A 22,575-nucleotide genomic window follows, 5' to 3' on the forward strand; every position below is an offset into this window, starting at 1 on the left:
ATTCTTTAATAAAAAAAAATACATATTTTTTTTCAGTTATCATAAGACAAATTTCTCATAAGTTAACATTTTTAATTTAGAAATCAATATTCAACAATTATCAACTTAAACAAGCTCCTATGAAAGTTACTTTCAAGTTAGTACACTTGAAACAAAACTCAGATATTTGCAGTAAACTTAGACCAAAAATAGTTGGTCTGGTTTTGTGTTTTTGCAGTGTAGGTTAGAGCCGCAATGCAACTTTACTTTCAAAACGAAACTTTAACACAATTACAGGAAGTTTGTTGAGATTTTTTAAACTGACCAACACAAATATATTTTTGTTTTTAAATTGAATACACATCTTTCAATGGAACATTTATTTTATATTTTATATTTTAGCAGACAGTTTGCATCCTAGAGAACAAAAAAATAAACTTCATAAAATGAGTAATTATTAGACAGCATATTTAATTTTTATTTTGGAAATGTTATGCACATGTTGCATTAATAAACCTGTGAAAACTGAATCTATTTTTATTTTTAAAACTGGTGATTTCACAAAATTTGAACAAAGTGAAACTAAAACAATACAATTTGAGGAATTCTGGGTAGAATATATCTACAAGTGCAAATGTAAATTTTTTCAGTTTTGTCAGCAGATGGCCTTTATCAGTCTTTATATCCCAGTTAGCAATGAATAAGTAATTGATTAATCATGATTAATCGTTTCAGCTTTAAACTAAAGTTCAGTGACCAGCAGAAAGACATCGTCGAGTATCAGCATGATGCTTCCTCTACCGTGTTTCTCCACATCCCGAATCCAAACAGAAAGAAATTCAAAGCTTTTCTGTTTTTCTTAAGAATGTTTTAATGTTCCCTTATAATGTTGCATTAAAAAGCATTACAATAGCAATAATAAACCAATAAGACAAAGTGATTTGTGTAAGGGTGAAAAACAAAGAAGGTCATCAAGTAACAGAAACCTGGAAATATATTCAACATCTGATGGACATCTGGAGAGCAGCACTGCTGGCTGATGTCACAACGGACCCAGAAAAATATAGTTTGCCTCGTTATGGCACTAATTTAACACACGTAAAAAAACTAAAACAGCAGTGAAAATGAAACAGAACTGTAATAGAAACACATGGATAACCCACCTGGCACTCGAGATCATCTACTGATTTTATATTAGTTTATATAAAAATCTGATTTACACAAACAGGAAGGAAGTCACAGACTTCTGAGCTTTTCAAAACAAAGGCTCCCACTTCGACATGGTAGAAAATGACGTTTTCCCTTTCACCTTAAAACCTCACAAGCAAAACTTCTCACTCAAACCGGAGAAAGTCCGCGGCTTTACTTCACGCAACGGAAAGTCAAACGGATTATTCCCTGCAGTGGAGCGACTTCAGGATCTTCTGTCCCAGCGCTGGACGGGTTTGGATGAGAAACTGGCTCTATATTTTAAATTATAATGACCAAACATCAAGATAAATATTATATAGCTTCATTTTGTTAAACTAGTTGTGCACATTTTCTTTCTCCACACACACACACACTCACACACACAAAGTTACAGCCGCGTCGATAAAAACATAATCTTCATCGTTCTACGCCATTCAAAGAAACTATTTAAACAAGAAAAACGAGAATCCTCCACCTGACGGTACAGGTCCCACCATGTGAAGAACAACTCAATGTTTCCACACGGTTTTCCCAGCATCCTTTGCGTCTACTTGTCTTTCTTGACCTCGGCGTTGCTCGGCTCCTTGTTGGGCTCCTTGTAGACGGGGTCCAGCAGGTGGAGCAGATCGTGCATGGCTGCCCTGATCTTACTGCCGAAGACATGGGCGTCCTGCAGGGCAGGCAAACATTTCCATTAGAGAGAAGAGAAAACAAAACTAAACTGAATCCTGCAGGGCTTAATCATGATTTAAATAATAGTCAATTAATTAAGGAATCAATTAATCGCTGAAAAAAAACAAACTCAGAACCGTAATGAAGCCAAAACCGGACAGAAATCTATAACTTCTGAATCTAAAGTAAAATAAATCCTCTATTCGTAATAAATAAGCTGAAAAGTTCCTTGTAAGTTAGTAGACTCGAATTAAGACAGAACTAAGACACTAAAAACTAAACTAAAAATACTTGCTAAGATTTTGTGATTTCCAGAGCACCGACTAAATTAAATGAATGAAATTTAAGTTAAACTCACAGTGTCAGAACACGAGTGTTTACATGAGATGTGGAAATTAATCATGTTGTCTGCCAAAAACATGTAAGAAACTCCATAACCATCATCGGCCACCTGAAAGAGACGGATCACAGTTACACTCAGGATGATGAAAAAACGATATTAATGAGGCAGCGAGTGAAAAACGTTTAATAACGACAATAAAACACCTGATAAAACACTATATGTTTGTAGATAGAAATAAAAAGGATTAAATTCCTGCCAAAGAGACGCTGAAAATTTGAGATTAATCTCAGACATTTTCTGGAAACAAAATTGGAAATTTATGAGTTTAAACTAATTTTAAGGTTAATCTCAGAAATTTTCAAAAATGTAGGAAATTTCTGAGTTTCAAAAGGAAAAGAAAAAAATTCACAAATTTTGAGATTAATTTAATTAATAAAAAAAAAAAACAATAAGAAGCCACAAATTTAGAGTTTGAAAAGTAAAACATGTTCTAGAGAAAAACTCACATTTAAAAAACAAAAATAAAAAAAAACAAAGGTAGGAAATTTCTGGATTTCAAAAGAAAAAAAAAATCTTGAGATTATTCTCACAAATATTCAGAAATAAAATCTGAGATTTATGCATTTGAAAAGTAAAAAATGTTCCCCAAAAAACTAAAATTTTGAGATTAATTTCAGAAAAAAAACAAAACCTTTTTGATTTTTAAAACTCAGAAATTCACGTTTTTTTTTTCTATAAAATTTCTGCGATTAATCTCTCTTTTAGTATTGTACTTTGTGTTTCTAAGGCACGGAGGACGATACTGACGGGTCCAAAGCCGCCTCCACAGGAGATGTACTCTGGGTAGTTGACCAAGTCGAACAGCTCCGCCTGCTGGACGGGAGTCTGACTCGTCGACAGCCTCCACGGCTCAGACAGAACCTGAAACAAACCGTTTTCAGTCAACCTGGCCTCAGGCGCAGCCTTCTGGAGGAAATGACTCAAACTGAACACAAACCTCTTTCAAGAAGGGAGAGTCCACTCCCAGGTATTTGGAAACCACGTAGAGGCAGAACAGGTGCCGGTCGATCCCGGCGCCGGTCATCGCCATTCGGTACAGCTGTTGGTGTTTTTCCGATGCGGCGCGGAACAAACGCCGGCACACGTCTGCTGGCTGATCACACGTGTTAAAACAACAGAAACTGATTGGTTTACAAGGAAAACTACCAAGTAGAGAAGCAGCTGTAGCACGACGTCCTCACCTCTCCGCCTTCTAGCGCTCGAACGAAGGCGCTGCTCTCGCTGGAGCAGGAGCGAACCGTCTCCGTCCTGCCCTCCCGGAACAGGCGGGTCATGGACGCTTCGTACGTCAAACAGAACGTCCCTCGATCCTGGACCGGGAAACAAACCACAGCCAACCTTTACTTAACCAGAACCTGTCTGACAACGTGAAGTGAGCAAAAAACTATCAGGAAAGATGAGGCACCGACCTAAAAAACTAAATCCCTGACATTTATCAGTCTGGAACGGGTCACAAAGCTCCTGCTGCAGTTTTCTTTGCTCTCAGTGTTCATTTAAAGTTTATTTGTAAAGCACATTTCAGCAACAAGGCAGTTCAAAGTGCTTTACATCATAAAAGCACTAAAATCAACAACTGAAACATTACATTTTACCACATTCAGTCGTAAGACATCAAAATGTTGGCTAGTTTTTCACTAAACAGCCGGGGTTTCAGTCTAGCGGTTCAGCAGTTTTACCGTTTTTTGGACGTTTGTTCCAGATTTGTGGTGCATAGAAGCTGAATGCTGCTTCTCTATTTTGGTTCTGGACCAGAACCAAAAGACCCGAGAGCTCTGGAAGGTTGATACAACAGCAGCAGATCCTTAATGTATTTTGTTGCCAAGCCAATCAGTGGTTTATAAACTAACAACAGTATTTTAAAGTCTATTCTCTGAGCTGCAGGGAGAACTGGGGTGATGTACTCCATCTTCCTGGTTTTAGTCAGAACGCATTTAACAGCAAAACGACTCGATATGACTTTAGATGTGTGTGTGTGTGTGTGTGTGTGTGTGTGTGTGTGTGTGTGTGTGTGTGTGTGTGTGTGTGTGGACTCACCCTGAAGTAAGCCAGCTGAAGAGCCATCTGTACAAAAGCATCAGGACTGACGCGGCACTTCTTGATCTTTCCTTTGCCGAATTCTCGGAAGGAGAAAACATGGAAGTCGACGTCGTCAGCCAGAGCCTGGGCGACCGCCAGAGAGCGGGAGATCTGCTCCTGGCACTGAGACAGGAGACGGAGACGGTTAACTAAAGACAGCTTTGTTAAACTTTAATCTGACTTTAGCTGAGATCTAAAATCTATGCTGGACAACTCTATAGAATATTTTTAATTTTCCTTAATTAAGAGAATCACAAAGTCGTATTTTTACTCCAACATGAAAAATAACAAAAAAACTAAAATGAGAAATGTTGATCAAAGTTTTACAGGTAATATTTAATAGGAATTACTTTAACTTATCTGCATCAAATTATTATAAGTAACACTGATAACTAATGAGCTTTTTTTCTCATTAAAACAAATTTTCTCATCATTTTAAGATTTTTTATGGTAAAATTGTGCCTTTTTTCAGCTAATATTCTGAATTCTGCAATTCACAGGGATGATTGATATAAAATCCACTTTTAGAAAATATTTTCTGCAATTTCTTTTTCAGAAAAGAAATCTGGAAATAATAAAAAAACCCAACTAAAATCATAGTTGGTACAAAAAAAATGAGAGATTTTATTTTTAAGCCTAATCGTCCCACCCCATCACATCCTAATAAAAATCATATCTAAACCAGTTTTTGTAATTGCAACTTTGCAAACATTGATAATTACATAGGTATTTTCTTTTTCACTTTTGCATCAATTTCCCAGGTTTGTCTCTTAATAAAACCCTCCTGCCTCCACGTTTCACAGCATCGTCTGTAAAACCAGTAAGAAACGGACGGATCATCGAACCTCTGAGGGAATTTCCCAGCCGAGTTTCTGCGGTGGAGGCAGCGACGAGTCGACCGCTCCCTTGCAGTGTCCCTCTTCGTTGTAGCCGAGCTGGAAGCTGTCGGCAGCGAGAACGTACTGCAAACACACAGCGTTTACTGCGAGCCGATTGGCTGGAGTCAGACAGCATCACACGGCGAATCGTCCTCACCTCCCACACATGGGCGACCACCGGCGCGTCCGCCCACGAGTGCTCCGCGTTGATCCCGCTCTTCCCATTCTTGTAGTAAACGACTGTAAAGGATTTATCGAACCACCTGGAAGAGACCGACATGAACACCTGAGGAAGTTTAACTACAACAACTGGGTTTACTTTAAGCTTTTACTTTAAAGGGGGGGGTCCAAACTTTTTGTCACACAGATCAAAATCGTCATGTCTGAAAAAAATACAGCACTGGAAAAAATTAAGAGGCCACTTGAAATTGTAAGTTTCTCTGATTTTACTTTGTGTAGGTTTATGTTGGAGTTAAATGAACGTTGTCCTTTTATTCTATGATCTACTGACAGCATGTCTGAAACTCAAAGCAAAAATTTAGTATTTATCTGCAGAAAATAAGAAATTGACAAAATAAGAAAAAAGATGCAGAGCTTTCAGACCTCAAATAATGCAGAGAAAACAAGTTCATTTAGAAACAGCAACACTAATGTTTAACTCAGAAATCAGCATTTGGTGGAAAAACCAGCAGGTTTTCAATGGGGTTTGGTGCAGAGAGCTTTTAATTTATTCCAGAGCTGTATACGATTTCGCCATCATAAAGAAATCATAATATGACCTTCTTTATCTTCTTAACACAACAAGCAAATAATTATTCAAATGAAGTAGTTACACTTTTTGTACAAAGGGATAAGTAAGTCATTATATACCCAAGGATACCGACATGACAGCATCATGAAAATGAAGGAGATTTCATAATGCCTGACTGTCTTCACGAATGCCTGGCTGTCTTCACGAATGCCTGGCTGTCTTCACGAATGCCTGACTGTCTTCACGAATGCCTGACTGTCTTCACGAATGCCTGACTGTCTTCACGAATGCCTGACTGTCTTCACGAATGCCTGACTGTCTTCACGAATGCCTGACTGTCTTCACGAATGCCTGACTGTCTTCACGAATGTCTGTCTGTCTACATAATGCCTGACTGTCTTCACGAATGCCTGACTGTCTTCACGAATGCCTGACTGTCTTCACGAATGCCTGACTGTCTTCACGAATGCCTGACTGTCTTCACGAATGTCTGACTGTCTTCACGAATGCCTGACTGTCTTCACGAATGCCTGACTGTCTTCACGAATGCCTGACTGTCTTCACGAATGCCTGACTGTCTTCACGAATGTCTGTCTGTCTACATGAATGTCTGTCTGTCTACATAATGCCTGACTGTCTTCACGAATGTCTGTCTACATAATGCCTGACTGTCTTTACGAATGCCTGACTGTCTACACGAATGTCTGTCTGTCTACATGAATGTCTGTCTGTCTACATAATGCCTGACTGTCTACACGAATGTCTGTCTGTCTACATGAATGTCTGTCTGTCTACATAATGCCTGACTGTCTTCACGAATGCCTGACTGTCTTCACGAATGTCTGTCTGTATACGTAATGCCTGACTGTCTTTACGAATGCCTGACTGTCTACACGAATGTCTGTCTGTCTACATAATGCCTGACTGTCTTCACGAATGCCTGACTGTCTTCACGAATGTCTGACTGTCTTCACGAATGTCTGTCTTCATAATGTCTGACTGCTGTGACATTATGAAGACATCATTCAGTAAATGGTGACATTTTTAATGCAAAGTTTCCTTAAAGGTGTAAAATATTCTGGTGCAACCAAAGTCTGCTTCTGAGGAGTAAAGTTCACTGAATGGATGTCTTCCTATTTATTAACAGATTAATGCGTTTACTTGCTTCAAACGTTTTCCATTACAGGAAGATTTTAATATGTTTGTAGTAATTTTGCCCTACTTAAAAACAGAAAAGATTCATTTGCATTTGTGACAAGTTTGTGTCATTTTGTGATTCAAGCTGTCTTTTACCTGTCGTAACAGTTTCCGTGCAACAAGGACTTGGCGTAGCGGTCCAGACCTTCTGGCGAATTGTCGGCCATCATGCCTCGCTCGTCATCATCCAGCGCCACAAAGAAGGCCGCCCTCTCGATGCAGTCGAGAGAGCGTTTATTGACGCCGCTGCTGAAATACTCCCGCCTGGCTTTCGCCCAGGCGATTCTGGTTGGCATTCAAAGGAAAAAGTGAGATTCCACAAACGGTGTGGTCAGATTTAGAAAATCTTTGGCTTCTTGAACTCACCTTTCCCCGGCCGTAAGAGCTCCGAGTTTGGCCTCTCCTTTGGCCGGCAGCGTCGGGTCGTCGAGGATCCGCTGAATCTGGAACTCGATCTCCCGGGGCGACAGGATCCTGCCGGCCTGGTAGACCCGGAGGCGGAAGTATCGACCTTTGTGGTAAACCGCGATGTAGTCGCTGTCCTCCCAGTGCTGAACAGAATCTATGAGGAAGCAAAGAAGACGGACGCTGCAGCAGAGTTGGTGGATGTTTGTGTGTTTAGGATTTTGAAATATCTAAACTATTCTGGGTTTGAATTTTCCTGATTATGCAACATAACAACTGAGATTGTGCAACAAAAATAAAATCTTATATATTTACTTTTATATTGTAAACATTAAATTAACACTCAATGTGGATTTAGAGTAAAAACTATAAGGTAAATCATTTCAAATGTAGTTTTTAGTTTCAAATTCATAAACATAAGTACGTTTTTATTATTATTTATAAAATCATAATCACAGTTATAAAGGAAACACCTTATGGAGTCATTATGCTGTTAGTCGCCTACATTACTTCGTTCCTAAAGCTCACTATCGTAGTTGGAGGTAAAAATGTATAAAAAGCCTTAAAATAAAATGTATTTCTATCTGCAGAAGCATAATCCTGAGCTTTCAAACCTCTCTTAGGGATTTGTTGTCACCTTCCTGAAATAACGGCCTCAGTAATTTTTTATTAAAGGTGATTTTTGAAGAAAAAAACCACAAAAACAAAAAGAAAAATCACCACTTTTTTTTGCTAAAAGATGTAGACCAAAGAAAAAAATAACTTTTGCCCCAAAAAAAATTTAAAAAAAAAGTACCTTTATTTTAGGAAAGTGACAATATGAAATGTTTAGTATATTAGCATATTAGCACAATGGACAAGAACGAGTGAGAATGGCACAGATGGTAAAAACCATCCTGCATTTAAAGGAGAGAGCAGCTTATGTGAAAATATAAAAACTACCTGTTAGCGCTCCGGGGATTCGACAAGTGTCAAACATCCGCTCAAACTGATAGGAGCAGCAAGGAACTGCAGACCTCAACAACCACTGAGCAGAACGGAGAGAGGCGGCCAGAGCAAACCAAGACGGCAGCAGAGGAAAGAGAGGAAAGAGCGTTGGGATGGAGAGGAAGGAAGAAATGGAGTGATGAAGAGAAGAGAATAAGACATCAGTTAAAGACAGACCACCTTTCAGAAGCAGACAGGTGAGAAGTGACGGAGGAGACACCGCTTGAAGCACCGAACGCCATCCTCAGCAGAGCCTGAAACAACCCCCCAGCGTTTCTCTGATTCTTTTGTTTTACTCAGAACCAAAACTCGGCACTTCTGGGTCCCGACGCGTGTGTTTTAATCCGTTTACCCGTCTCCTCCCCGGGAATTCGTGTGGTGTTGTAAATCCTCTCACACTGAGCTGAGCACAGAGGAATGACGGTGCCGGGGACGCGACTCTGGGAAACGGAGGAGGACACGAAGGCGTGGAAACAACAGAGCGATGCAGGTTTAACATTTAAACCATGAGAGAAAGAGAAAGGAAAAGATGAAAGAAAAGATTCAAAGAGAAAGTAGAGAGATGAACATGGGATGAGACTGTGAGGGAAATGTCTCAAACATGAAATCTGTAATAAATCAAGATCCAGATCTGCTATAAATGATGAAAAACAACCAAGAGCTGAATGATGGGCAGACATTAAAGCAGGGGTGTCCAAAGTGTGGCCCGGGGGCCATTTGCAGCCCTCTGCACCACTTAGAGCGGCCCGTTGACTTGACCACAGTTCAGTTAAAAGCCTAAAAATTGGTTTTCTGGTTCAGGCAGTTGTTGCAAATCCACATATTATATCAGTTTGGGTGAAATTTTCACTGATGCCAGGCTGTAAAAAAAACAAACAATACGTTTAAAGTCTTAAAATGGAAAATGTAATGTGCAACACAAAGTATTCATCCAGTTTATCTGTAATAGGGACCAAAAACATCCAGTGGGTTTTACTAAATTGCAGGCTTGGAGATGCCCGTTTTGTCGCTAAAAAGACAAAAAAAAACAGAAAAAGATAAAACATTTAGGGTACAGTTTGCTGCTTTGTTTTGATTCTGTGATTGTTTTAAATCTGGCAAACCTGTAAGACCCTTTAGATCTACAGAGAACAGCAGAAATCGTCCTGCTTTGCTTACTGCATTAAAATATTACGTTTAGTTTGTTTATTTACCAAGCAAAAATAAAAAAATACAATAGTTTTTTTACATTGAATAATTTAAAATACTAAATATTTTGCCGTCGCTGCTGTAGTAGCAACTTGACATATTTGGCCCCCGTGTCAAAATGTTTGGACACCCCAGCAGTAAAGTGTGAGGACTTTATACATGTAATACACTTTAGCAGCAGAAAACATCCCAAAAGATCTGCTGCCACAGCAAAAGAACAAACCAACAAATAAAACATGAGTAAAGGAGGTCTAAACCTACAGGTTTAATCTCCTCTTTGTTGAGTTTCCTGCGGTACAGGAAGAAGGCGTGGATGGTGTTCCCGGCTCTGGCTGCCTGGATGGGAGTAGGAGTCACATACTGGAAGTCCTGAGGAGCGAAGGAGAAACCAGTGGCTTAACAAGCTCATTAGATTAAAATTACATAGATTTTTACATGTTAATTTAAAGGCATTTTTTAGTTCACAGATCAAACAAAATGACACCATAAAACTGTCAGAAAAATCATTCAGAAGTCTGGAGTCGGAACCTTTGTATTCGTCCGTTTCCTGTAAACCTCTAAATCTGACGCACAAGAGACGTCCTCAAACAGCGATAAGACAAAAAAATACAAATAAAAACTTCCCTCGGCTCACTGGGGCTTCAAAAAATATATGTATATAAATTTGATTGGATTTTTGAAATGCTAATTTGATCTTTCATTACGTGTCTGACAGGCATGTAATAAAAAAATAAATAAATATACATATATAACCTGCAAAGACTCAAAATGAATGTATCTGTAGATTATTTAAGGCCCAACACTGACCCCTGCAGGATCCCTCAGGTACTAGATGAGCAATTATAAATTGTAGGAATGTCTTAAATAATGTTGAACCAATGAAGTTCTAGTCCAGCATCATATTGTTAAGAATATTATAATTATTTCTGTCAAATCTGCTTTTAGATCAATAAAGATTCTAATCTCTTGCTTTCAGTGGTCGATGAAGTCGATTCACAGAAGCATTTTCTTCATAAAAACTGTAGTTTCTATAAAAGACATATCTATTTTTAAATGCAAATACCATTCCATAGTAGTTACTGTTGACCATGATGGGGCTCCGTCCTCGTAGATAGACGTATTCCTCCCACCAGTCACTAACCTGAAACGTGCAAAAACATTCATTCAGAGAGCTACACAGCAGACATCACAAATGTATTATTTATTTAGACAAGATAAATAATTCAAACCACAGAAATCCTGCAAATCTATTCATTATTAATAGAATTTCTTTTTTCCCTTTCACTTGAACATCCAAGTAGCCACGCTTTGATGGAGCGTCACTCACGTAGTTTGAGGCCCAGAGCGCTTTGAGTTTGAGGTACCACTGCAGGCGTTTACCCAGGCTGCTCTCGAACTCAGAGGCCAGCTTGTTTGTGCGCTCGTACTCTGCATCGTCCACCAGGGGGCGCACTGATTCAAGATACTGCAGAGAAGAAGACAGGCTGTATTATTTGATCTGATAAACAGGAATAAAAGCTTTTTAAGTCACTTTATAGACAGATCTGCCTTTTTATCAGCTTATGGGTTTCTGTCAAATACATTTAAATTAGAGTACTAGAGAATAATTAGGCTAATTTTATTCTGGAAGTCATAAATGGTACATAAACAAACAATTTCATGTTTCTATAGATATTTTAACACATAAAAATTGAAAGAGTTACACAAACACCGGCAGTGAACGGAGAATGAAGCCGGCATTCAAGCAACACATTTCATGAGTTACAGTTATAACAACTCAGAAATTAAAGGATTAAAGAAGCTTGATTTTGTTTTATTCTTTCAAAGCTTTTAGCAAACATGTCACGAAAAACTCCTGGATTTGGAAATCTGGGAAATCAGCTGGAAAATTCATGCAGGTTGTGAAGAGACAGAGAAAACTGCTGTTTCAGCTAGCAGAGCTAACAAGCTTGGTAAACATCCAGCATTGGTGAAAACTGTATTGAAAATGCCACCATCATATGTTGTTGACCCCTTTCACAGCAGAAAGGCTGCAGGTAATTACAGCTACTGAGCAATTCAGTTGCTAGATGTAGGAGAGATCAGAGCATTTAGTAAGAAACAGCAGAATGGCTGAGAGCAGCAGTTTGGAAAAACAGAACAAAAAAAATAAAACATATTTAATCTGCACTCAAGCCCGATGTGTCATTAAGAAGCTACACTTAACAGCAAAGCCAATTTAAAGCACATGATCTATTTTCATAAGCAAAGCTTGATAAACTGCATTATAGGCTGTGCACAACGCAGCATAAGAATGTTATTACACCAAGTTAGTAAAATGATGACAATCAGAGATAATGTGGAAGTTTATGAAGCTGCAGAGCACAACATTTAAAACTTTTCTATAAAAAAAGAAAATCTGTAATAGAAGAATTAGTAGAGAGCAAGTTAGCATTAGCCTTTCTAAAATGAAGACTAATTTTGGCAAGAAACTAGAGGTGTGCCGAGCGATCGGCCACCTATCATAATCGGCCGATTTCCGTGAAAAAGTGTATGATTGGTGATCGGCGATCATTGGCTCTTGTTGCCGATACCGATCACCTGCATCTCATTTTGCAGCCTGTCTGTGCAGCTGGTCTCCTCTTTCCTTCACACTGGCAAACGTGCAGCAACAAATCCTAAGCGATGTTGAACTATAACGCACTGAGTGAATGGGGAAGTTTGCGTGTTGCGGCGGAAAATTGAAGCTTGAATTTTTTTGGCAATGTTGAGAGGTTTTATTGGGCCTTTTTTGCATTATTTAGCCTCTTCAGAGCCTTCATATGTTATCAGTCTGTTAAAGATAGTATTACCGATAGCAGGACAATTTGCACAATGCCTGTTTTGTTTAGTTTTCTTCTTGGAAAAAGTTATTAAAAACAAGTTTTTGTCTAAATTAAGGTGAATCCATGGTTCCTTTTTCCACATAATGTAACCGGTAGTGTTTATGATAAAAAAAAATTATGTGATCGGTATTGGCAGGAAAAAACCTGATCGGCACATCTCTACAAAAAACTATTAGTCTTATATTTTCAACACAATCCATAACATTATAAACATAAATACAGTCGACTATAAGTGGGAAAAGGTGGAGCTTACTATACATACAGTTAATAAATATCACTTTACGCAAGATAACCAAGAAAGTATTTTGGAGGGGAAAATTAAAATTAAGATAAATATTGGAACAGAAACTCGAATTTGGCTGTAAATGGGACAGAAAATGTGTTTTATTTGTCTTTTGTAATCAGAGACATCATTTCCTCTGCATCATAATGTCTCACCCTCTTGACTGTGTCCTTCACGGCAGGAACAGGCAGGTTTGGCAGCGATCCCTGGTAGCTGTAGAGCAGCGGCTTCCTGCCAGAGAAGATCCGCACCAGAGCCTGGAACGAGACAAACAGACCCAAACTGGAGCAAATGGACCCAACTACAGGGTTTAACTTGACCCATTTATACAACAGTGTATGGGAGTGTTGTAGATAGGAAAGGAGTAATATTCTGTCATATTTCTAAAGAAAACTCTAATTTTGAGATTAATCTAAGATTATTTTTTTATTTTTGAAAAAAAACAGGAAATTTCAGTTTGAAAAGTCAATAATTTGTTGAAATAGTCTAGAAAAAACAAGGACAATACTGATTTTGAAAAGTCATAAATGTACAAGAAATAAACTCCAAAATTTTGAGAATAATCTCAGAAATTTTCCAATAAAAACAAGGAAATTGCTGTTACAAGAGAATACAAAAATGTCCTTGTTTTTTCTAGACTATTTCTGAGATTAATCTCAATATGTCTGAGTTGGAAAAGTCAAACAATGCTTTGTAGATTAAAAAATGAATCTACAAAGTTTTCTACAAAAAACAACAAACAAACAAAAAAATCTGATTTTTTTTCCCCCTACAAATTTTCTACTTTTCAAAGTAGGACATTTTCTTGCTTTTTCCTATAAAATTCTTTGAATTTTTATTGATTTGATAACAAGAACAGGTAAATTTTTGATGAGTGGAAAGTGCGTAGACACCTGGCCTACTGTCATACCCTCAAAATAATAGACATTTTAAATACATAGACACAGTAAGTCGAAAGTTATCAAAAGCTGCTGTAGAAAGTATCAGAACAGGTGAACTGGTTGGTTAGCAGGAGGAAGCAGAACTGACCACCCAGACTTTGGTGGTGGTGGACATCTTGCCGTGCTGCTCGAACATCCAGCGGTGGTAGGAGAGCAGCTGCTTGAGGCAGAGCCGCATGGTGAAGATGAGCAGCAGCCACAGCATCGTGCTGAAGACCACCGCCGACACCACCGCTTGGCACTGCGTACTTATCTGGCTGCAAACCACAATGAAACACAGTGAGCACGCTTTCAAAGCAACATCCTGACAACATCCAGATCTATAAAAAGGGTTTTATGCAAATGTAGGAATTTAAATGTGGACGGAACATTTGTTCATCTACTTTTTCAACACGCAGCCGCTTTGTGTTTCTCCTGCCTGCATGTTTATGGAGAATCTGTATGGTAAATATGAGAAATCCGACCTGTGGCTCAATTTAAAGGCAGTAAAGTGTAATAAACACTACTGTGCTGTAGTGTTTATTACACTTTACTGCCTTTAAATTGAGGTTTTTGTTAATCATTACATAAGAAATTGCTTGAAGCAAACTGAAAGAGGGGGGAAAAGGAGCCAAGTGAATCTAAACCAGAGGCGTCCAAACTTTTTAGCATGGGAGCCAAAAATGTCAAGTTGAAAAAACTCCAGGGTTCACAATTTTAATAGCAAAAACTTTATTTTTAACTGCTAATTTAACAATAAACTAAACGCACAATATTTTAAATAAATAAGCAAAATAGTTGGACTTCTGTAGATGGGATGTATAAATTAAAGGTTTAAATCAAAAAACGGTCCTGTAGGTTAAACAAAACAACATAAACTAAATTTTTCTGGATTGTTTTTGTTGTTTTAAGAACGAGAACAGTTGCTAACAGTTTCTTTATTTTCACAAGTTTATTAATAGGTGTGAACTGGACTTTAGTTAAATCCTCTGAATGTTTTCCATTTTCCATTTTAATATTTCTGGCGTCAGTGAAAACTTCGCCACTACATCCTTTTGAAATCTGACCAAAGGCTGTAAATAACCCGCAGGACGCACTTTGGACAGCCCTGATCTAAACCGCTCTTTGAGTCAGGAAATAATCCAACAGATGTGCTTCTATTTCTATGTAATATTGATGAACGCCGAATGGGCTGATGGAGTCGGTTACCTGACAGGCAGGTGCTCCTGTATCTTGGCTATGAGTCCCATGGATGGGTCGGAGCGCGTGTACATGGTGGCCAGGATGGCGATCACCACAAACAGCCAAGAAGAAGGACTGGCAGGATACACACCTGAGATCACTCTGTTCTGTTAAGGAGAAAGGAAAAACATTAAATGGTTTTTCTGTTCTGGATCTGAAAGCCAGTGTTGAATGTTTTTTTTTTTTAGCTCTACATCAACCGTACATCCAAAAAGATTTGATTTTTTCCTTCAAATGAGCAGATTAGTTAGAATTTACAGGCCTGTGATAATCAATAAAGTATATTTAAACAGTGTTAATGATTTCAGGAGAAAATAGTTACAGTATTGGTAGCCAGACGTTCTATAACTATAAATGTTGAATGTGAAAATTTCTCAGTGTTCCTGGAGGTTTTTTAATAGTTTAAACTCAAAACAGGAAAAGGTAGAGGACAAGAAAACTATCAGGACTAAAAGAAAAGAACATTTCTGCTAAACAGGGCTGGTGTGAATTGGTACTGAAGTGTCTTTAAAATATTAGTATAATTCTCAATTTCAGGGGTGTCCAAACTTTCTGGCCACAAATGTCAAGTTGCAATTACTGCAGGGAGCCACAAAACCTTTTGTGTTTTTAGTCGTAAATTGCAAAAACTATATTATTATTACTTAGTAAATAAAGAAACTAAACATACTATTTTAATGCAATAAGCAAAGCAGTCACATTTATGTTGTTCTTTAAAGGGTCTTGCAGGTTAAAAACAATAAAAAAAAACAACAAACAAACAAAACACCAAACCATATCCTACATTTTTATATTTATTTTTCTGGATTTGTTTTTGTCTTTTTAGCAACAAGCAGTCTATGGCTCACTCTCTTTTTACCCCAAATATTTTATTATAATTTTCTGTTATACAGACGTACAAAAAACACTTTAAAAATTCAAATAAAATAATAAAAAAACATGGTGCAATCCCTCCCCTCACCCTAAAAACCCCAGAGCTCACTCTGTCTGCACAAAAAAATGAAAAAGAAATTTACATTTGCATTGTCACAGTGTTTGTTTATGGCTCACTCTTACTTTTTCCCCAAGTTTATTAAACAGGCATCCCCAAGCCTGCATTTCAGTAAAAGTCACTGGATGTTTTTGGTCCCTATTCCTAATAAACTGGATGTTACAGTTTCCATTCTAAGATTTCAAACATCTATTGTATTTTTTTGAAAACCCTGGTGAAAATTTCACCAACACCGATTTAAAATGTGGGACCACAAACGGCCCCCGGGCCACACTTTGGACACCGCTGCTCTTCCAACTGCTCTGTGATCTTACTTCTGTTTTAAATGAGATCAGAACTGGCTGAAGTTCAATAAGACCTGCTTATTTTAAACCGTTTTGTCACATACCCCAAAAGGCAGCAATAAAATAAAAGCTTTAGCAGTTCACCACTCCTCTACCTTGACTCGGATGATGCGCTTCTTCCATGAGCGAACCCCGGAGAGGTAGATCTCAGAGAGCGCCTGGTGGGACAGCCGCAGGTCGATGCCGTCTGGAGTGACGGTGAACTGGAAGGCCACAGCCTGGTGGGCCTCCGCCATGGTAACAGCGGCCGGACAGAGGACCTGATGGAGAGATCCACAACCACAGCAAACATTAGAGGGAAAAAAAGCATCTCAGACGAGACAAATACCAAAACTAGTGACCTCAGGCGCAAACAGCAGCCATGAAAAAATGCTTGACATTCTTCAGAGATCGTTAACTTCTGACATGAGTCTATTCTGTAAACAATCCTTTCTAAATATCTGACAGTAAAACCATGACAGATGATCAGAGGCTCATGAATCTGTTCAGATTTGATGTCACTGTCCAGATGAAAGACAAAGAGATTCTTTGAGATCAAAAAGAACATAATTTCAAAAGGGGAAGACAGCTCAGTTATAGCAAGATTTAGTTTGAGATCATCAAAGTTTGATCTGAATTTCTGCTTAGACTCAACAAAATGAGCAGATAAGACGACTCTAATCAGCCGAATTCCTTGAAATGACTCATGAAATGGGCTGCACAGTGGCGCAGTTGGTAGAGCTGTTGCCTTGCAGCAAGAAGGTTCTGGGTTCGATTCCCGGTCCCGGTCTCTCTGCATGGAGTTTGCATGTTCTCCCTGTGCATGGTGGGTTTTCTCCAGGTACTCCGGTTTCCTCCCACAGTCCAAAAACATGACTGTCAGGTTAATTGGTCTGTCCAAATTGCCCTTAGGTGTGAATGTGTGTGTGCATGGTTGTGTGTCCTGTGTGTCTCTGTGTTGCCCTGCGACAGACTGGTGACCTGTCCAGGGTGACCCCGCCTCTCGCCCGAAACGTTAGCTGGAGAGGCACCAGCACCTCCTGACCCCACTAAGGGACAAGGGTGTAAAGAAAATGGATGGACTCATGACATGAATACCAGGACACCAAGCACAAGCTACAAGAACAGGGAAAGGAAAATAATGTAAATATTTGACATTCCTTAGGTTTTGTTAATAATTAATTCTCATCAACAGTCATTGACTCACTGAATGTCCTCAAGGTGCATTTTTAAGCTTCTTTTAAATTGTACAAACATTTAAAACAAAGTCCTGCTGTTAATTTATCAATTTGAACAATAAACAAACCTTTGATAACGAGGATCAGTTGAAATGGATGTAACTGACTCAGAATAATTGAATTGAACTGACTTTTTATTGTAAAGTTTGCTGAGACGATGTGTTGTGAACTGTTTCTATATAGATGGAATGAATTGAAATGCAGAGAATGGGTTTTATTTAAGATCCTAGTATCTATAATCAAACATCTGATCCATGCTGCTGCTTTTCATTTATGTGTGAAGTTTCCACATGACTTAAAAAGGCAATGGTTGGACAGGATTTTATTTAGGGGCATCAGAGTTATGAATGGACGCCTGGTCTTATCATAACTGGACAATAAATATGTCCCAGAAATTTTGTGATAAACAATAATATTGTCATTTTGAGATAATTTTCAACTACTGTAATAATAGCATGTTAATGCTTTATTAACTTCAATTTATAAAGAATATTTAACACTGGAACTGGAAAATATGTAAAATATCCAAGATAAATAAACAAAACAACCAAAAGAACAATAATTAAAATGGATTATTTAGTCTCTGGAACCAAAAATAATCATTCAGCTTTGACAGGGAAAACAGGCAAAAGTGGCAGGTAGTGCACAATAAATACTTTGTACTGATGTATAATTTTTGTAGCATTTTTAAAAATGTCGACTTTTTAAACGACTGTTGTCCACATGGAAATGATCAACCTCAGTTTAATTTGTCATGCACGCCTCATTTATGGGATTTATATATGCAACACATTGTGAAAACATCTATATTTTTATTCTCACTTCTCAATACCCTTATTTTCATTGGTCTACGACATTCAAATCTTAATCAAATAGACTAACAGTTGTTGCTGTAAACTCACAAAATGTGAGAATATTTCTGCAAGACTAGGAATGCGATATAAACGGTATACGGTAGAAAAGATAGAAATTTGTCCTGAGAGATCTGTAGTCTACCGGCTAACCGCGATAATGCTGACATAACCAGCTGAAACAGAGGAAGCAGGAAGCAGAGCGACTGCGAGCGCAAAGGAAGAGCTCATTAGAAACTCAGATGCAAAAAAACATAAATTATCTGGACCTAGTTGGCGTTTAACCTTCCGCGGTCTTAGCCCGATGCTCAAGAGGAATGCAGCAGATGTCACGGTCAGACAGCATGCAAGAAAAGCTACAAACATTACGTACAAATAACATCCACAAGGCCACGCAGTTGTATGCATTTAAACGCATACCGCCACCCTTCCTAATAACATATCGTGATATGAATTTTATGCCACATCCCTAATACGCAGCAGCTGGCGTTAAACTGGATCCTGGGTCCGTGTCCTGTTTAGGGACATTTAGATGACACAACAAACTCTAAATGTCTGTCATGCTTAAGCACATTTAGCCAAAGCTGAACAGAAAACCTCATATTTAAGTTGGGAACTACTGACTGGATGCTGATGTGATCAGGAGCGTAATGTTCAGGGGTATTCCTGCTTCTCTTCACAAAAAGAAATAGATTTTTTTTTATCCCTTTATAAATAGGTTATGGATAATGGCCTGAGGTTGAAGCACCATTAACAACATGAAGAAAAACAGATGCTCAGGCGTTTCGCACCAACGTGTTTCATGTTGTAGTAACATGGCCGACTTCAAACAGCAGATTTCAGCGCTGGTTACCTCGTCGAGCTTCCCCTCAGCGCTCACAGAGACGCTGCGTTAGCAGACAGAAACACAGAGATGCTGATACAGTCTGAGAGAGACGCCGCTGCTTTGATGAAGCTGCAGATGTGGCTTCGTTAATACGGCGAGGAGGAAACAAGAAGTCAAACAAATATTTGACAGTGAATAATTTAAGATAAAGAAGAAAGAGACTGAAGGTGGTTTTATTGAATTTTCAAACTCAAAAATTGAGAAAGGATGCAAAGCTTTTAAATTCAGAAACTGACCAATATTTTAAAAAAACAACACAGGCTCCAGGTTGGTATGCCGTTAAACAATCTCAGAGTAGAAGTGGGTAAGAGTTTGTGCATAGGGCAGCTGGTTAAAATATTAAAACATTGGGACCCATTTTGTCCTAATAAAGCCTGAAACTCTGATGTGCATTTGTGGATTTTATGTGAGACAAAGTAGTGAATAATGTTGTTGTAGAAGGAAAACAATACATGATTTTATGTTTTTTTTCTTTTAATTAAAAATCTAAAAGAAACGTGGCATGCATCTGTTTCCAGCCAACCTGTGTCCTGACATAATCTATTTAGTTTGAAATGTATTAATTTACTTGGCAGGGACATTGAACATTAATCAGCATTTCTGCAAATGCACCAGAATTAGCCAAAAGAATATTTTTCATCTGTTGTCCTTGAACAATGAGTAATTTGTCTTGTTGAAAACAGAGGTTATACAAAACAAGGTTAAAATGACAACTGCACACATTTTGTCAACAAATACAATAACAAAATGAAAGGGAAGGTGACTTTATAGAACCTTTAGAAACTCATTTAAATATGTAAGTAAATTCAAACACATAAATAAAACACAACAAAGACATGTACCTGAAATGCAAAAAATGTGCAAAACACATACAATTTTCATTCTGCCTCACAAATAAGCCCCACTATGTGTTGGTCTGTCACATGAAATCCCAATAAAGCAAATTAAAGTTTGTGGTTCCATTGCGGCAAAATGTAAAACGGCACCAAGGGTTTGGATAACCCGCTCCATAAGGAGCGGCAGGTTCCGGATAAAAGGTGTGAATAATACAAGATTTAAAAAATTGGACAACTGAAAAATTACAAGAACCCAACCTCAGATGGGAGGCACCTTTAGCAGAACTGAGGGCAAGGCTTGTATAAACTGGGACAAAGGTAAATGCCTCCGAGGCATTTAGATCACTAAGGTGTCTGCATGGAAAAATACACAAGAGATGCATTCCAGGTCAAACAAACAACAGTAAAAATCTAAATTCACACGCAGCAAGACGACTTTACAGTAGCCAAGTAGCACTAAGCTTAAAAAAATTACAATTTTGAATAAACAAAAAAATGTCAGGATGAATTAAGCTAAATGATGCCAAATACAAGCTAAAATTGAAGTCTTGAATTTCATGTAGAGATGCGGAAAGCAATTGAAATTGTAATTGGCTAATTGTCCTTTGGTTGGCTCAAATACTAAAAAAAATTACATTCTTTTTCTTCTTTGTTAAATGCAGCAAATAAAAAAAAATCTCACTATTTAGGTTAGAAATGTACCGGTTAACAACATATTTTTTTGATAAGTAAAACTGATGTGATGCATCATAAATGGAGACAGCTTTTCTGTTGAGTTTAGAACTACTTTAGCTACCAAACAACCTCTAATCCATGTTTTTCTCTTGTGTACTACAACCTAACCTGTCAAAGTCAGAACAAGCAGGTCAGACTTCAAAGTAAACCGGAAAGCAGCATCTGTAGGTGTGGGTCTGGTTTTATGGCCTCCGGGTGGATTCAACAAAACCTCTTAACTAAACTTTCCTTTCAGAGACGAAGACGGAAAAAACAACAAACAACCACAAACATCTACTGACCTGAGTGTTAATTACACATATTTATGGCATGACTCTTCCCATTACTGTGTCAATAAGCAAAAAAACACGTCCTTATATTATTGCTAACAACATATGGGCTACTTAAAACACTTACAGTAACATTCAGAGCCCTCATAATTTTATTACTCGCTTTATGTGGAAATATAGGTGTTCCCCATTCATGAAGGAATAATTATATGAGTGTAAGCTCTTTCAATGGCAATCAAACGATATAAGTCAAGTGTAATGTGCTCTGGCCTTTCTGGAGCAAGTGTCGCTCGGATCAGTGAATTTTCAACTGACAGCAGCTGATGTTTCAACTCTATTGGTCAAGATGGGCCAGGTATTGCTTTAACAGGTAATTCAGGCTAACCGACAATGAAACCAACCGCATTCCTTAAGTCATCCCAAAGTAAAGTGGATTTTAATGTAGAAGAGCAGCAGAAACGCTTTGTCTGGCTACTGAGGTAATAAATTCATAATGGTGTTTTATACGTTTACCAATGTAGGGCGGTTAAACCGAGCTGTGGCTAAAAGTGACAGCCGAATCAACGCTAGCTGATGCTAGTGTTGCCTAGCCGGAGCGCCCAGCCCCAAAACGGCTACTGATAAGGTTTGCTAATGCTCTGCCAAAGATGCGGCCTCTCTCCCGCGACGCGTCTTTCACTCACCTGTTTTTATTAAAGGAGGCGAAATGTCCAGGATTCAGTGAAGCGAGAACAGACTATTAACTTCTGACGTCGTCCCCGGTAAGAGTCCCGTCGCTTTCAGCCTTCCTCCTCCGCGACTGCGCTCCACAACAGATGCTCGCGCGGATGAGTGGATGCTGCCTTCAAAGAGTGTCGGAAATTTGGTAATTAAGATTTGAAGGTCGCTCCTGAACCGAAGCGCACGATTTCAGTTTTGGATAAAAGTTTGAATATAGTACATTTTGGATATAATAATATAAAAAACACTGGCTTTATTTGTCTATTTTTTTTATCACATAAATAGTATTCATTTCATACCCCAATAGATTTACTGATTTCGTAATACACAAATCTATCTCAAGAAAAAAAAGTATATATTGTTTAAAAGTTCTCCAATAACATTTTTGGTTAACTTTCAACCTTTTTATAGCCATTCTCTGTGGAAAAAGAAGCGACTTCAAGTACCATAGATAAATTAACATGATGAAATTGAAAGCACCATCATAACAAAACAATAGCATGCATTATTATATAGATATTCCTTTTAGTTTTGACTGGAATGATGCTGGCAGGCTGTACTGGAGATATATGTAAGTCGAGTCTGTCTCCCTGGTGCAGCAGTTCTGCAGGAAACAGCGGAGAATCATCTTAATGAAACACATCAACCAGACTACATAGTTCCTATAGCTTGCCTTCATTATGATCACTG

The 22,575-nt window shown here is 38.3% G+C and overlaps 1 protein-coding gene across 4 annotated transcripts; it reads right to left on the bottom strand.

Annotated features, from left to right (window-relative positions):
- Positions 1 to 605: 605 nt before the first annotated feature.
- Positions 606 to 22,011, bottom strand: LOC103481241 (carnitine O-palmitoyltransferase 1, liver isoform). 4 transcript variants are annotated; one of them, XM_008436599.3, is made up of 19 exons: positions 21,849 to 22,006; positions 16,467 to 16,631; positions 15,004 to 15,143; positions 13,904 to 14,072; positions 13,030 to 13,131; positions 11,055 to 11,192; positions 10,791 to 10,868; positions 9,989 to 10,096; positions 8,495 to 8,579; positions 7,514 to 7,709; positions 7,244 to 7,432; positions 5,357 to 5,462; positions 5,167 to 5,283; positions 4,280 to 4,444; positions 3,427 to 3,555; positions 3,183 to 3,338; positions 2,993 to 3,106; positions 2,201 to 2,293; positions 606 to 1,840 (listed from the first exon to the last, which is right to left on the bottom strand). In XM_008436599.3, the coding sequence occupies exons 2-19, from the start codon at positions 16,605 to 16,607 to the stop codon at positions 1,718 to 1,720; spliced, it is 2,349 nt and encodes a 782-aa protein (XP_008434821.2). In that variant the 5' UTR covers positions 16,608 to 16,631; positions 21,849 to 22,006; the 3' UTR covers positions 606 to 1,717. The 4 variants fall into 4 exon arrangements, 3 of the variants coding, with proteins under 3 accessions (XP_008434821.2, XP_008434820.2, XP_081456288.1); XM_008436598.3 differs by lacking the exon at positions 8,495 to 8,579 and adding an exon at positions 8,892 to 8,979; XM_081600162.1 differs by lacking the exons at positions 606 to 1,840; positions 2,201 to 2,293; positions 2,993 to 3,106; ... (4 more) ...; positions 5,357 to 5,462; positions 7,244 to 7,432 and adding an exon at positions 8,892 to 8,979 and having other exon boundaries at positions 7,574 to 7,709; positions 21,849 to 22,011.
- Between the last annotated feature and the right edge of the window lie 564 nt (positions 22,012 to 22,575).

Source organism: Poecilia reticulata, chromosome 19, assembly GCF_904066995.2.
Source record: "Poecilia reticulata chromosome 19, P_reticulata-male-v2, whole genome shotgun sequence".
NCBI classification, from domain to species: Eukaryota; Metazoa; Chordata; class Actinopteri; order Cyprinodontiformes; family Poeciliidae; genus Poecilia; species Poecilia reticulata.

Bases quoted from the DNA above. Each gene is read 5' to 3' on its own strand.
- LOC103481241 (XM_008436598.3), bottom strand. From the start codon at position 16,607: ATGGCGGAGGCCCACCAGGCTGTGGCCTTCCAGTTCACCGTCACTCCA. The intron at 4,445-5,166 runs GTTCGATGATCC...CTCCTGTCTCAG, and splicing joins GCTGGGAAATTCCCTCAGAG to TGCCAGGAGCAGATCTCCCG. The intron at 2,294-2,992 runs GTCAGTATCGTC...CGTCTCTTTCAG, and splicing joins GTGGAGGCGGCTTTGGACCC to GTGGCCGATGATGGTTATGG.